Source organism: Trichinella spiralis (genome assembly GCF_000181795.1).
Source record: "Trichinella spiralis strain ISS 195 chromosome Unknown Scfld4, whole genome shotgun sequence".
Classification (NCBI taxonomy): domain Eukaryota; kingdom Metazoa; phylum Nematoda; class Enoplea; order Trichinellida; family Trichinellidae; genus Trichinella; species Trichinella spiralis.
In genome coordinates this window covers 7052177-7064943 of record NW_003526943.1, presented here as the reverse complement: position 1 = coordinate 7064943, position 12767 = coordinate 7052177, and the positions used below count along the sequence as shown (strand labels likewise).

At 32.2% G+C, this 12767-nt stretch overlaps 6 protein-coding genes across 6 annotated transcripts; 2 read left to right on the top strand and 4 right to left on the bottom strand.

Moving 5' to 3' along the window:
- Positions 1-57: 57 nt before the first annotated feature.
- Positions 58-2010, bottom strand: Tsp_01730 (putative UBX domain protein). Its single transcript, XM_003377494.1, has 10 exons — positions 1926-2010; positions 1735-1869; positions 1529-1656; positions 1352-1482; positions 1260-1299; positions 1034-1164; positions 879-974; positions 530-764; positions 253-449; positions 58-190 (listed from the first exon to the last, which is right to left on the bottom strand). The coding sequence occupies exons 1-10, from the start codon at positions 2008-2010 to the stop codon at positions 58-60; spliced, it is 1311 nt and encodes a 436-aa protein (XP_003377542.1).
- Positions 2011-3526: 1516 nt separating this feature from the next.
- Positions 3527-4085, top strand: Tsp_01731 (coiled-coil domain-containing protein 86). Its single transcript, XM_003377493.1, has 3 exons — positions 3527-3547; positions 3651-3929; positions 3996-4085. Exons 1-3 carry the CDS (start codon positions 3527-3529, stop codon positions 4083-4085), a joined length of 390 nt encoding a protein of 129 aa, XP_003377541.1.
- Positions 4086-4323: 238 nt separating this feature from the next.
- On the top strand, positions 4324-4980 carry Tsp_01732 (putative translin-associated protein X). The gene has a single exon (XM_003377492.1). The coding sequence runs from the start codon at positions 4324-4326 to the stop codon at positions 4978-4980; it is 657 nt and encodes a 218-aa protein (XP_003377540.1).
- An 80-nt stretch (positions 4981-5060) lies between these two features.
- Tsp_01733 (cyclic nucleotide-gated cation channel) lies at positions 5061-6104 on the bottom strand. The gene is given in 3 exon segments (XM_003377491.1): positions 5061-5348; positions 5365-5862; positions 5907-6104. The coding sequence occupies 3 exon segments, from the start codon at positions 6102-6104 to the stop codon at positions 5061-5063; spliced, it is 984 nt and encodes a 327-aa protein (XP_003377539.1).
- Positions 6105-6279: 175 nt separating this feature from the next.
- Tsp_01734 (cyclic nucleotide-gated channel rod photoreceptor subunit alpha) lies at positions 6280-7459 on the bottom strand. The gene is given in 4 exon segments (XM_003377490.1): positions 6280-6415; positions 6511-6702; positions 7268-7410; positions 7427-7459. 4 exon segments carry the CDS (start codon positions 7457-7459, stop codon positions 6280-6282), a joined length of 504 nt encoding a protein of 167 aa, XP_003377538.1.
- A 672-nt stretch (positions 7460-8131) lies between these two features.
- Tsp_01735 (hypothetical protein) lies at positions 8132-9124 on the bottom strand. Its single transcript, XM_003377489.1, has 3 exons — positions 9043-9124; positions 8473-8663; positions 8132-8203 (listed from the first exon to the last, which is right to left on the bottom strand). The coding sequence occupies exons 1-3, from the start codon at positions 9122-9124 to the stop codon at positions 8132-8134; spliced, it is 345 nt and encodes a 114-aa protein (XP_003377537.1).
- Between the last annotated feature and the right edge of the window lie 3643 nt (positions 9125-12767).

Genomic DNA, 12767 nt, shown 5'->3' with positions numbered 1-12767 from the left:
ATTTATTTATTTATTATGTTTTTCTTTTCTTTCCAATTTCAATTAAAGAAAAAATAATCAAAGTTGTTGAGTGGAATTGCCATTCCACGTCGCGTTTTCATCGTCTGTAGTAGTATCGTTATTGTTGTTTGCCAATCGACCGAGTCGTCGTTGTCTGGTGAATTTGTCGCTCGTATTTTTTTGGACGTTTCTGCAGATGGCGAGAAAAAAAAAGCATTTAGCAAACAACAACAACAACATGTGTATGCATACCTAGGAGTAGACGAATCATCTTCTCGCTGTGCCGAACGGCTTGCACCACTACTCGATACGGGATGCAGAATCCAAGACAACATTCGGCTGACGATACTGTACACCGGATTCAACAGCCACTCGAACACGGCTCTCGACGCGAACTGTAACGGTTGTACTACCAATGCTGCTGAAAGACCACGACCGGAAGCGTTCGTCTGCATTTCAATATTACGAATCAGTGAAACAAATGCAAATCATTTTTTTTTCTCTCTCTCTATCCCTAATATATACATACCGTCCTCACGATCAACAGAACAGCAGAAGGAACCAAATCCAAACTTTCCAAACTCTTCTCATAATCAACATCAGTAAAATGACGACGTGGATACAGTTCGATCAATTTCAACTGACAATCATCAGGAAAAAACGGCTTGATATAATCGAACAGAACATGCAGCGGATCGTTGCGATTGAAAGTGGCAAATTGTCGTCTACCGTCTGGAAATCGAAACTGAATTCGCGCCAAATCTCTATTTTTTTAAAAAAACAACAACCAAACTATTTGAAATATTATTATTACAAGTCGTATATTGTAAAAGAAAATTTTGAACATTGAAATGAAAAAACAAAAGCCCATCGCAAACCTGTTCATTTCAGAAGATGAAATAGGATCACTGGAAATTTGCGCTTCTGGCTTCGTCATTTCAGCATTTCTGTTGCTGCGTATTTGTCCTTCAATACTGGAAAAAAACATATGCAAATTAAATTACTCTTCACAACAACAACAACAACAACAAACCGGTCCGCTTTGATTTGGGCCAATAATTTTTCCCGAAGCTTTTCCTCTTCTAAACGTTTTCGACGAATTTCTTCTCGAAGATTTTGCACAGCTTTCGCTTTCTCTTCAAAACTTTTTTCATCTTCTTCATTCTAAAATCATTTTTTTTTCAACTGATATCTTCTTTTTCATATTTCATAAAAATCATCCAATATATTTATAAGATAAAAAAAACACCACAACTCACCTCATTTGCAACAGCATCTTTCAATAGGTTCTCTTTATCTCTAAAATTAACATAAATAGCAAACATACTTGCAAAAAAGTTAATAAATTTACATTTTTCCGCTATTCATTTTTTTCGTTATCAAATTAGACGAACATGTTTTGTTTCCGTGAATGTCGGCACTTCTGCCATTTGCCTTCTTCGTTTCAGTCATTTCAAAATTTGCCACTGATACAGCATTTCCCTAATAATAATAATATGATCGAGGCAATTTTTCATTTTAAACAAACGTCACAAACTGCCAACGCATTCGACGTCTTCTCAAATAAATCCACAATATCAAAGGGACTTGTGATGGTGTCTCTAAGTTTCCCGTCATAGCCCACAAAAAAAACAGCCGGTACTGAGTTTACAGGATCTGAAGTGCAAGTAAAAAATTCGAAAGTTCATCGATAAAAAAAATCACTATAAGCAACGTTCAATGGCATATACTTACACAAAGCGGCGAACTGTTTCGCCGATTCTGAATTCCAGTTCAGTTTCAACGCTATAGCTCTTTTATCGTTCAATAAATCAACAATTTTCTCATCTTCCATTAATTTCAACAACGCTTCTGATTGTTCATCGTCGCCTAAAATTCAAATTCCAATTCACACAATTGTCAACAACAAAACTGAAATAACTAACCGTATATACAAACAATTATTAATGACTTCTGCTGTTTGGCTTTCAGAATTGCACCAGCTACATCGCCTTTAGACCATATTGCCATATTACTTACTGGCAGCCGCAAACATTGAAAACACAGTTTTTAATTTATACAATTAATAATTACAATCAGCAATGCCATGCAAACTCATTGAAAACATAATCACAAAAATTTTCGCGTAATAAAATTTAAAAACACGTCCAAAACAACATTACGCTATTCAAAAATGATTTCAAAACTCAAAACATTACTTATAAATGTAAAACAACAAGTAAAAAAGCACATACGGTAACGCATAGCTAAAAGTTGAAATTATTTCAAAAATTTGATTATAATCAGGATGCATAAAATATTCTGCAGCTTGAAAAACAAATAACTGATAAAAAGAACTATAATCGAAAGCAAAAAATAAACGCAACACAACAATTATGGTAACATAGTCTACAAAAATATAATATAACCTACTTGTCAAATAATTAAAACAATGCAATGTTTAGGTTAAAATCGAATATGGCAGGTTTAAATATGAAAATAACTTCATGTAATAAATTTTTATTGCTTTTAAATATATAATTTTGATTTAATATTCCATTCACTGTTAAAATAGACGTTGAAAAATATCACAGTTGGCTATACTGTAAAGTAATATGAAGTTCGATGAAATGGATTTTGCTCAGAATTGTGATGTTCTGGAAACATATTTAAATGATATGATAAGGAGGCATAATTTATAAAAATGCTATGACATGTAGATATCTCGTTATCAGAGAAACAGCTTACTGACAGCTGATTTGACAGTCATGACGCGTTAAACTGTTATGCTAAATACGTCTCAGTGAAGTATACACGAATGCTCAAATAAAAATAAATAATAATCCTCTTAGAAGATGATGATGAAGTAAGTTTACCCATTACATATAAAAAACTAATAAACCCTAAAGGAACAAGCCAGTTTTTGATGCAAATCAGAAGAGAGAAAGTTGTTTATCAGTGTGGTCGGATGTACAGATTTTTCACTCATTTATTCATATATATTGATTTAAACAAGTAAACTGGATTGTTTATTGTATTTCTTTTGGTTTATTTTGCTAACATTTTGGCAAACTTCATTTGTTGTCACAGTTGACATGCAGTATAACTTATTGAAAATTTTAAATGATCATTCAAAAATTGCTTTTTGTAACAAAACATTTATTCCGAAAACAAGTCCATATTTTAGCTTTCATGCAGCAAACATGTTAAAACATATGTTACCTGATTATCAAAAATTTTACTTCTGCTTAGTGTTTTGAAAGTTTTGCATAAAATTACCTAAATTTCTAATAAACAAATTTAAAGCCATACATCAAAAAACAATAACAGTTGTATCAGAATTTAACGATGTTTTGTGAATACTACAATCCAACAGGCACAGACAAGTTACAGTAAACTCGATATACGCCCATTGGGCTTTGAATTGTTGTGTTAAGTGAAATACAGTTTGGTAGCTTTATTACCATAACATACACACTTTGATACTTGAAAATCAACAATTCTGTAATAAAATATATGTTGGTGTTGCTGTTTGTTGTAGTTTGAAATGTCAGAATTGGAAGAAGATGTAAGTGTAATGTGAATGTAAGATTGTCAGTAAAGAAAAAAAGCGAGTAATTGATGTGAAAAAAGCGAGTAATTTATGTGAAGTAGGGAAATAAATGATTTAGGTGAACGACAAGTCTGTCGTCATACGTGGTATTGCGAAGTCAGGTCGAGTTTGGAAAACTGTTCAGAAGCAGAGAAATTCGGCTATAATTAAAGGGAAAACGTTGCATAGATCTTGGAAAAATAAAGATGCACTACGTAAAGAGAAAATGAGAATGAAAGATATTGAACAGAAGATTCGCGAGGATCGTATTCGTCATATGACCGAGAAAAGACAAGCATACAAGGAGCGTGAAAAGCGCCGGCAAGAAAATATCAGAAAATCTGAAATTGTGCAAGTGGTAAGCAGTTATTTTTTACGTTTGAAAAAGTATTTTTGATACTCTACTTGTAAATATTAATCTTAGATAAAGAACACTTCGAAATTGAAACGAATGAACAAGAAACAGTTGCGCATGATTCGCAAAGCTGATACTAATGATTTAGTAAATGCGTGATCGATCGATCGATGTGAAATAAATAAATTGTTTGTTTGTCTTATTTAATTCTTTTTTTTCTGAAAAAAAGTTATTTGATTGACTTGACATATTGGATAGTGATTTGAATTCGTGGTAACTATGCAACGTTAGATACTGTAGATCAGCAGGTATGCCTGTAGCAGTGAAAGTTGAAAAAGAAGCAGAAGAAGAAGAAGAAGGAAGTTTAATTTCATTATTTACCAGTTATGCCAACGAAATGGATGCCGTATATGACAAACGCGATTGCATTTTGAAAGCATCTCAAGAGATAATTGTTTCAAGTAAGCGTGTTATATGTCTGCTTCATCGGTGTGTAAATGAAAACGAAGAAAACGGTTGGAAAATATTCGAAGAAGCGGTGGAAAAATTGAAATCACTGGCAAATGATCAATTTAAAACGGTCGCTTTCGAATTGAAAGATGAATATTGCGATCGATATGAAAAATATTATTCTAGCGGTCTTCAAGAATACATCGAAGCGTGGTCGTTTTTGAATTTTTTGCAATATAAAAAATTGATCACGTTGTTTGAAATTCGTCAACTTTTGCAATATGAATTCTGTGACGATGGAAACGTTCGTCTACGACAAATTCACATAAGCTATTTCGACTATTTGATGGGTATAACCGATTTGGCCGGTGAATTGATGCGCTATGCAGTGGTTTCTTCCACCAGTGATATCGTATCGGTGAATAATATTTACAATTTTATGGTTGCCGTTTATCGGTGTATCAAGTTGTTAAATTTGAAAAGGAAAAGAGGTTTTGTCAGAAAGGAGAAGGAATTTTTGGACAGTATCATGAAAGTTGAAAATATTTTTTATAATCGCATGCTGCTCGCTGCTGATTCGCACAGTGCAGTTGCAGTGGAGTGATTAAATTTTTTACCACATCACGAGTGATATTTTTGTAATTTAATTTAAATTTCAACAACGCAAACCCAGATTGGAAAAATTCAGACGGTCGTGTCTTGGCAATAGCGGCGGTCGAGTTTGGATTCGAGAAAGGCAATTCGACGATTCATGCGACGGTGCATCTCTTCGTAGCGGCCAATCACCGTCTCGTAGCGGTCCTTCAACGCTTGCAAGCGTGCTTGGAAACTGTCGGCCAGTCGGTCGGCTTGTTCTTGTTCATCTTCGACAGTCTCGTCGAGCAGGTTATCCTTGCGCAGGATTTCTTTGCCTTTGTTGATCAGCAACTTCTTGGCCTCTGGATAATATTTGAGCACGTTCCACAGGTCATCCTTGGACAAAGTGAACAAATCCGAATAGCCGACACTGCGGATGTTGGCGGTCCGGCGGTTGCCGTTCTTGTTGCCGGCGATGTTCAAGATGCTCAGTTCGCCGAACACGGCCCCTTCGGCCAGTGTGGCGTAGACGGTGAGAGCGTCGTCGGATACGACGCTCAGTTTGCCCTCTTTGACGATGTACATCTCCTTGCCGACGTCCCCTTTGCGACAGATGTAGTCGCTGGGGCTGAACACTTGACGCCGCAGGCGTAGCACCAGTTCGACCAACAGGCCGGCTTCGCAGTCTTGGAAAATGGTCACTTTGCGCAACGTCTTGAAGTGGACGTGGATGGCAATTTCGGCCCTCAACTTGGGCGGCAGAGTGGCCAGCGCGGCGTCGCTGTTCAAATTGGTCTTGTTGGTCCACTGGTAGTCGTACCAGGCGATCACGCGACGTTGCAGTTCCCGTTCGACGCGGTGGGATTCCATGAACTGCTTTATGGCGTCCATGCGGGCTTGGAATTCGGTCCTGGCAGCGTTCATGTTCGCAATCATGCTGCCGATGTTGCCGACCAGGGTGGCGAATATCAGCACACCGATCAAATAGTCGACCGTGTTGAACAATATCTCTTCGTCTTTTTCAGGATAGGGGGTCTCGCCGATCGTGGTCAGCGTCAACGTTGACCAGTAGAAGCTGTAAAAGTAGCGTCGACTGAACGAGTCGGTCAAATTGTTGTCGTTGTACACCCACTGGTCACTGCCCAAGCCCATCGCCTCGCTGACCGCGAAATACAAGCAGCCGTTGATGTGGATTATGGTCAGTATGCAGGCGATGAGGCAGAACAGGCGGAACGCGTTCGGCCAGCTGGTCCTGGATTCAGTTTTTTCGGCAAAATCGAAAACGCTGGGCAGTTTGAAAACGCGATTCAATCGCACAATTGGATTGTTAACATTCTGCAGGTAGATGTAGAAAATATCCGTCGGCAAGATGCTGACCACGTCGAGAACGAAGCGCAGCCGTTTCACGTAATTCAATGCCAATTTTCTCAAATCTCGAACCATCAGACCGTGTTCCAAATAACCTGACAAGGTGGATTTTTTCATTTTTCACATGTATTTTTAAATTTTCACTTTATTCAGCAATAATTTCAATTTACCTGTACGAAACTTAACTAACATGTCGCATATATAAATTAAATCACAACAATAATCCAATACCAACCACATAATGTAATAGGGATGCTGGTATTCGTCGAACACTGCTCGCAACAGGATTGTTATCACGTTGTAGGCAACGGCAACAGTGACAACGGCCGTCCAATAATAATACGCATTACCGTACGGAAGAACAACTTTCGATTCTAACCATCTGCAACAAAATGCATTCTATCAAAATAATCTCTCTGAAATGAATACAAATTGCAATATTTCTGTTAAAGTATAGCTTGTTTTCAGAAAAAAAAAATTTCAAAATATTCATTTATTCTTATTCATAATGTAGTTTTAAATTGTAAATTAAAGTTGCAAAATTAAAAGCAGCTCGCGTCAATAATTCCGCTTCCGTTCTATGTATATTTCCAAATGATAATTGTAACTCTGATTCAAAGCTATTCACAAGTGGAAAATGAGAAATGTTCACCAAGTAGCTGGTAATTTGTTAAAATTATTGATTGAAGAAATAATTAATCAAACAAAAATTGTTCAAAGAATGGTAATTTATAAAGAAATAATTGTAGAAATGAATTTTATACAAATATATGCAGCAGCAATAGCTGGCATGCTATAATTGTATATCTTTAATGCAATTCTTTTAATACACACGCACACACATGCATAATATGATTTTATAAAAAAATAATATAATCTTATATAAAATATTGAATTAAATTATTAAATTAAAAAATGTATTATATTTAGAAAAAGAACAGTGGTACCCCAAGAAACCTTTCCGATGAATATCATCAGCGTAGGCAGTTGCAGTGTAACCAACGGCGAATTTTCTAATAAAATCATCGTCTTGGACATTTTCAGTACTAACTGGTTTTTTTGTTCTCCAGTTGATTAGCCGATCAAGCGACTAAATGAAAAAAAACAGTAATTAAATAGTGCAAAAATGCCTTCGCCATTTTAGCGCTAATTCAAAAATAAAAGTCTGTCAGGCGATTTTTATTGCATGAATGAGAAAAAAAATTTTTTTCTTGCAACGGTAATTTTAATATGTTCTCCAATTTATCCAACAATCAGAGATATTTTAAGCCTGTTAAGTATTTAATTTTGTTACTGAATTCTAGCTTTACTTGCTGTTCATCTTGTAATTTGATTTTCAACAGTAGCTTTGATAATCAGCTATACACAAGCAAGCAGTTGCTTATTAGTGGAAGAACAATTTTAATGAATAATTTGCATTTATTTTCAGCAATTTTGCAAGAAGCTTAATTGAAAATTTCATAAACTTTTCTACGAATGATACTGTTTTTCTTCATCCAGATCATTTTGGCCCAGAATATATAAAAAAAGAAAGAAAAAAAATTAATCCGAGTCTATTAATATTTTTTTGAAAAAAATTCAAAAATTTTCAAATTACACTGAAATGCAATTTTATTAATTACTTTATTAATGTTGCCACAATGATGGAGAGAAAATTTTGAATCACTGTTAAGATTAATATTTAATGCGTTCAAAGAAAAAGATACAATGATGTTGATGAAAACTGACATGTTTATGTTCAAGGTATTCAATCAAAAATCCTTTCTTTTTTTTGCTTTGAAGAAGCAGAAGCGCATATTTATAATGTTGAATTAATTGTTCAATGCTTTTTGCATTAAATGCATTGTTTTGTTGATTTTGATAATTTTCAACTTCAACTTGATCTTTAGTCAAAAAGTTTTATAAAATGAAGAAAAAAACATCAAACTGCACACCCTTTCCTTTAATCTAATAACAGTGATGATGATTTTTCTCTTATGAAAACAGATATTTCCATTTGAACGGTTAAAAAAAGGAAATTTCAGCTAATTTAAATTTCACTTGCAATATGTTCATCTGTGGGAAATTATTGATCAAAATTTGCACAAAGAATACTTCTAATTTCTACAGTGCAAAATGAGCAATGAAATATTTTTTGTAACATGCAAATTACTTGAGATTTCGGTGTATGTTTAGTGGTGTTGGGTACGAAGGTGCTCAGGGTCAACGGCAAGCTGGCTCTCTGACCCCGACCCTGGCAGGATGCTTGCATCGGCGTTTCAGCGTTGACAAAGCGGTCAGCTTGGTGAAGAAAAGAGAAGGAGAATAAAATGGAAAAATCCAATTTGGACGGGTCAGAGCAGCCTTAACGGTTTTGATGATTGAAAGATTGGGAATTGGGGAAAGTGAAACATTAATATCGGCGTATGATCATTTCAGCTTGCTTTTAATTATCAACCCTGACGCGTGCTTGTTGAAACAAGCTAACGCTGCTTACCTGAGTTCCAGTTTGAACAATCACCATCGACACAGAGCATCGATCCGCTGACATTTGTACATTTCTGCTCGGAACAAAGCGAAATCCACTGTTGTCAAAATACTAACATAGCTCACAAACAACTGTAAGGGATGATATTAAGCAGACAAATAGCAGAGAAGAATTAAAGTGAAAAGCATAAAGAAGATGGGAAAAATATAATAATAATAACATCGAGAAAGTTTTTTCATTGAAAAATGAAATTACGCATGCGCAGCTTTTCATTGGTTCTTGAAACGAAGCCTGAGCAGGGGATGCTTTCACCAACCAGCCTTCCACCTTCAAGCATTATTATTGTTTCTAGCTGACTTACTGCTTACCATAATGCATATTGATAAGAAAATTAATTTAGCACAATCATTCAGAACATTGTCTTTGAGCGAATTGATTGACTGAAGTTGTTTGCATACAGATTTTCACCAATTCATGGGGAAAATTTCCCATTTTCAATTAGTACCACTTCACAAAAATAACACCCTCCATTTATTATTATGTGAGCAAAAAAATTTTTCTTCTTTTTATTAAACACATTTCAATTGTATAACTATTGAAAAAATTATTTTATAAAATCAGATTTTAAATTGCCATAATTTTTCAATACTGCTTATAATAAATGCATTGTAAAACATTGTAAGAAGAGCAAAAAAAATTTTTTTTTATTGCAAGGAAATTTAACAGAATGCGAATTATGAAAACTAAAATTATTGATTTGAAAATTACTCACATTTGTTAGCTGTTATTATTGTTGCAATGAAGCAACGCTGATGCAGACTGAAGTGTCGTTGACTGTCCAGTCAATGACACTGACACTTGAATTTTATGCCACTATTTCATGCAAATTTTCACTTCTTCACTCTGACTCATGGCATGCTGCTATTCAATTTTTATTTATTTTATGATTATGCTGTTGTTAGAAGAAGTAAATATCTTTATTACAATATACTGTTTGCTTATTTATGCTCTTTCTGCTTTCAATAAATCTAGAAATGTATTTTTTCTCAAAATAACTAAAATTTTTGACAACATCTAAGCAAAGAAGTAGAGAAAATGTAAAATCGAAATTAATAAAGTTTATGAAATGGAAGCAATAAAATGAAAAGACAATTTAAACCAATCAATTCATTGACTACAGTAATAACAATTACAGTAAATAATGCTGCACAGAAGATAATTACGTTTTTAAATGCACAATCATATACGCAAATAATGCAGCTGTTAATTTTTATGCTTGTCATTTTGAAAAATATAAATACTATCACGTTTTATTTTCTTTACAAAGTGAAAGTTTCCGTTATAAACTGGCAAATTAACACGTGCATAATAATTATTTTTCAAGCATAATAGCCTAAAGTTATTGCTTATTTCAATTTTTTTGTATAATTTTAATTTTTTGTTACATAATTACGCATAACTTAATTGATTTTTAAATTAATTACATACAAATTTTTATTATAATATAATGCATTTATAAATTATTTGACTTCAACGATTTGATTATTAATCATATCTGTCTTTAATTAAATTCTACAGTCTTTTTTGAAGAAAAATTGAAAATTTTCTTAGAACACATCTACAGTTTGTTGATTTTTTAAAGACCAGAATTTATCAGATATAATTTTTTAATTTTGCACATTTTGAATTATCCTGAAGAAATTATTTTAGAAGTAAAACTCTTTGAAAGATGAAATTTAGCGTGTGAAATCTGAGCAATATGATGTAAGATATGAATAAAAAGTACTCTATATTTCATTTTACGTACAATACATCATATCAAAAAAGTTGTACATGTCACTTAAGTTTAAAACAAATCATAAAATTTTATTATTATATGCAAATAGTGCGATTCTCTCTCAAAAAATAATCATTTCAAAAAAAAACAGTTCAATTAATTTTAAATGTATAAAAATGAAATACATTTTTTCATAGGGATTACTGTACATCCAGTTCTTTTTTTATGTCTAATAACTATGGTTTAATATTTCTGAGGTAAAACTGACGTGAAGTTAATTGGAATTTAACTTAATTCTTTGCAAGCTCATAAAACTTTTTCTTTTTTATTTCGGTCATTATTATTTATGTAAAATAATTATTATTTAAGCTTTCATACAGCAATATAGCAAATGAAACAACTAATACTTACAAAGCTCTATTTCGTAGGATGTAGTATTGATATTCGAAAAATAAGTCTCTATTTAACTGCAAAACATCACACTGATTTTACGCATATCACTGATTGCCTTTAAATGTTTCTCTGCTTGAATATTAATAATAATTCAGAAAGCGGTTTTCAGGTATTAATATGTTAGCTGAATTGTTAACCATAGTATTCTTCCAAAGCAAAAATTTCTTCTTTTAATTTAAATTTATTTGTGAAGCTGTTGCATATTATTGAAAGAGAACTAATTTATTTTGAAAAGTTGCAATATGTAGAGAAATAAGAAAGTTTAATAAGCAGCAGTTGTTTATATTCTGCAACACCTATTTAGTCAGCACCATTCATGAATATTGTTTAAAAACAATTTAACATTATTAATATTAAAAAAATTTATTGATTATTTTGAATCAATGTTTGATAATAAGCCTTTTTTCTGGAAAATGCAAAATAACATTGCAAATATTATAGTTGTTAATTAATTAAAAATCTGCAGGTATTTCAAATTGTATTATTGTAAATTATATAAAAAAAGAGTTCACTACCAATATATTCAAAATTTTCAAAATAAAATAAATTAGAAAAATGCAAAGAAACACTGTTCTCAAAATTAGACTTGAAAATTAAATATGCTCTAATGAATATTAGTTAGCTTTGCAGTGTTTCATTTCTTAAAAGAAATGTTTCTTTCGAATTTCTATTATGCACTCTAAATAATATCATGATCAATTATAATTTAAATCAAAACCGTGGAAAATTTTGTTTCCATTATTTTACATAGTTTTGTAGGTCTTATTCAGTTAATTTGCACTATTTTTGAAAATGTTTTGAATTTGCTATACTTATGGCGTATTATTATTTGAAGATTTTAGAGAATTAAACGATTTTTAAAAGTTATTTTAGAAATCATAGCAAGTAAATTTTTATTAATATACTGACATTCACAAATATGTAATAATTTATGATTATTAAAATTCGAAAACTAAAAAAGCAAATATATGAATAAAAATCAATTTTATGAAATTGCTATTACAATACCATATTTTGAATATAAGGTATTAGACCAAATTTGGTAATTGTAATTGGAATTCATGTCAGATGTATTTTTAAAAAAGAACAAGCTGTAACTAATTTTTTCATTTTTGTTCTATAATGTAAATCTTATGTTCCCCGTATAAGCATTTGAAATGCTTGGCTACTTTATATACAGTGGTTTCCTTAAGATTTGCGATAATGAAAATGATTCATGTAATAATTTCAAATTTAAATGCATATACAAACTAAAAAATAAATGAATTATGCAAAAGTCGAATTCAAAATGCGTAGTTCAATTTCATCATTTATTTTCAGGCTAGGTTAATAGTGTGTATATTTTAATTTTAACAAATATTTAAGAAACCTATAGTTTATGATAATACTGCGGAGTTTGTAAGCTAACTTCTAAATATATTTTACACGAATGTGATGAAAATGAACAGATATTAACTTTACAGCTCAATTGAAAAGTATTATTTCATTAATAAGTAAGGTAATGAAATCTGAAAAAATATTTGCAACATGCAAGTAGTGTATATTGACTTCACTATTGTTGCCGAATACATTCAGTAAACAGATAGGTATTTGAAAGGCAAATCATTCATTATTTTACAGTTAATTTGTCTTATTTCATCATGCTTTTATCATAAATATATTTTGAAATTATTACATATGTATTGTTCATTTTATGAATATTACTGATTAAAGTAAACATGATGATTATACATCTGATTATACATATATA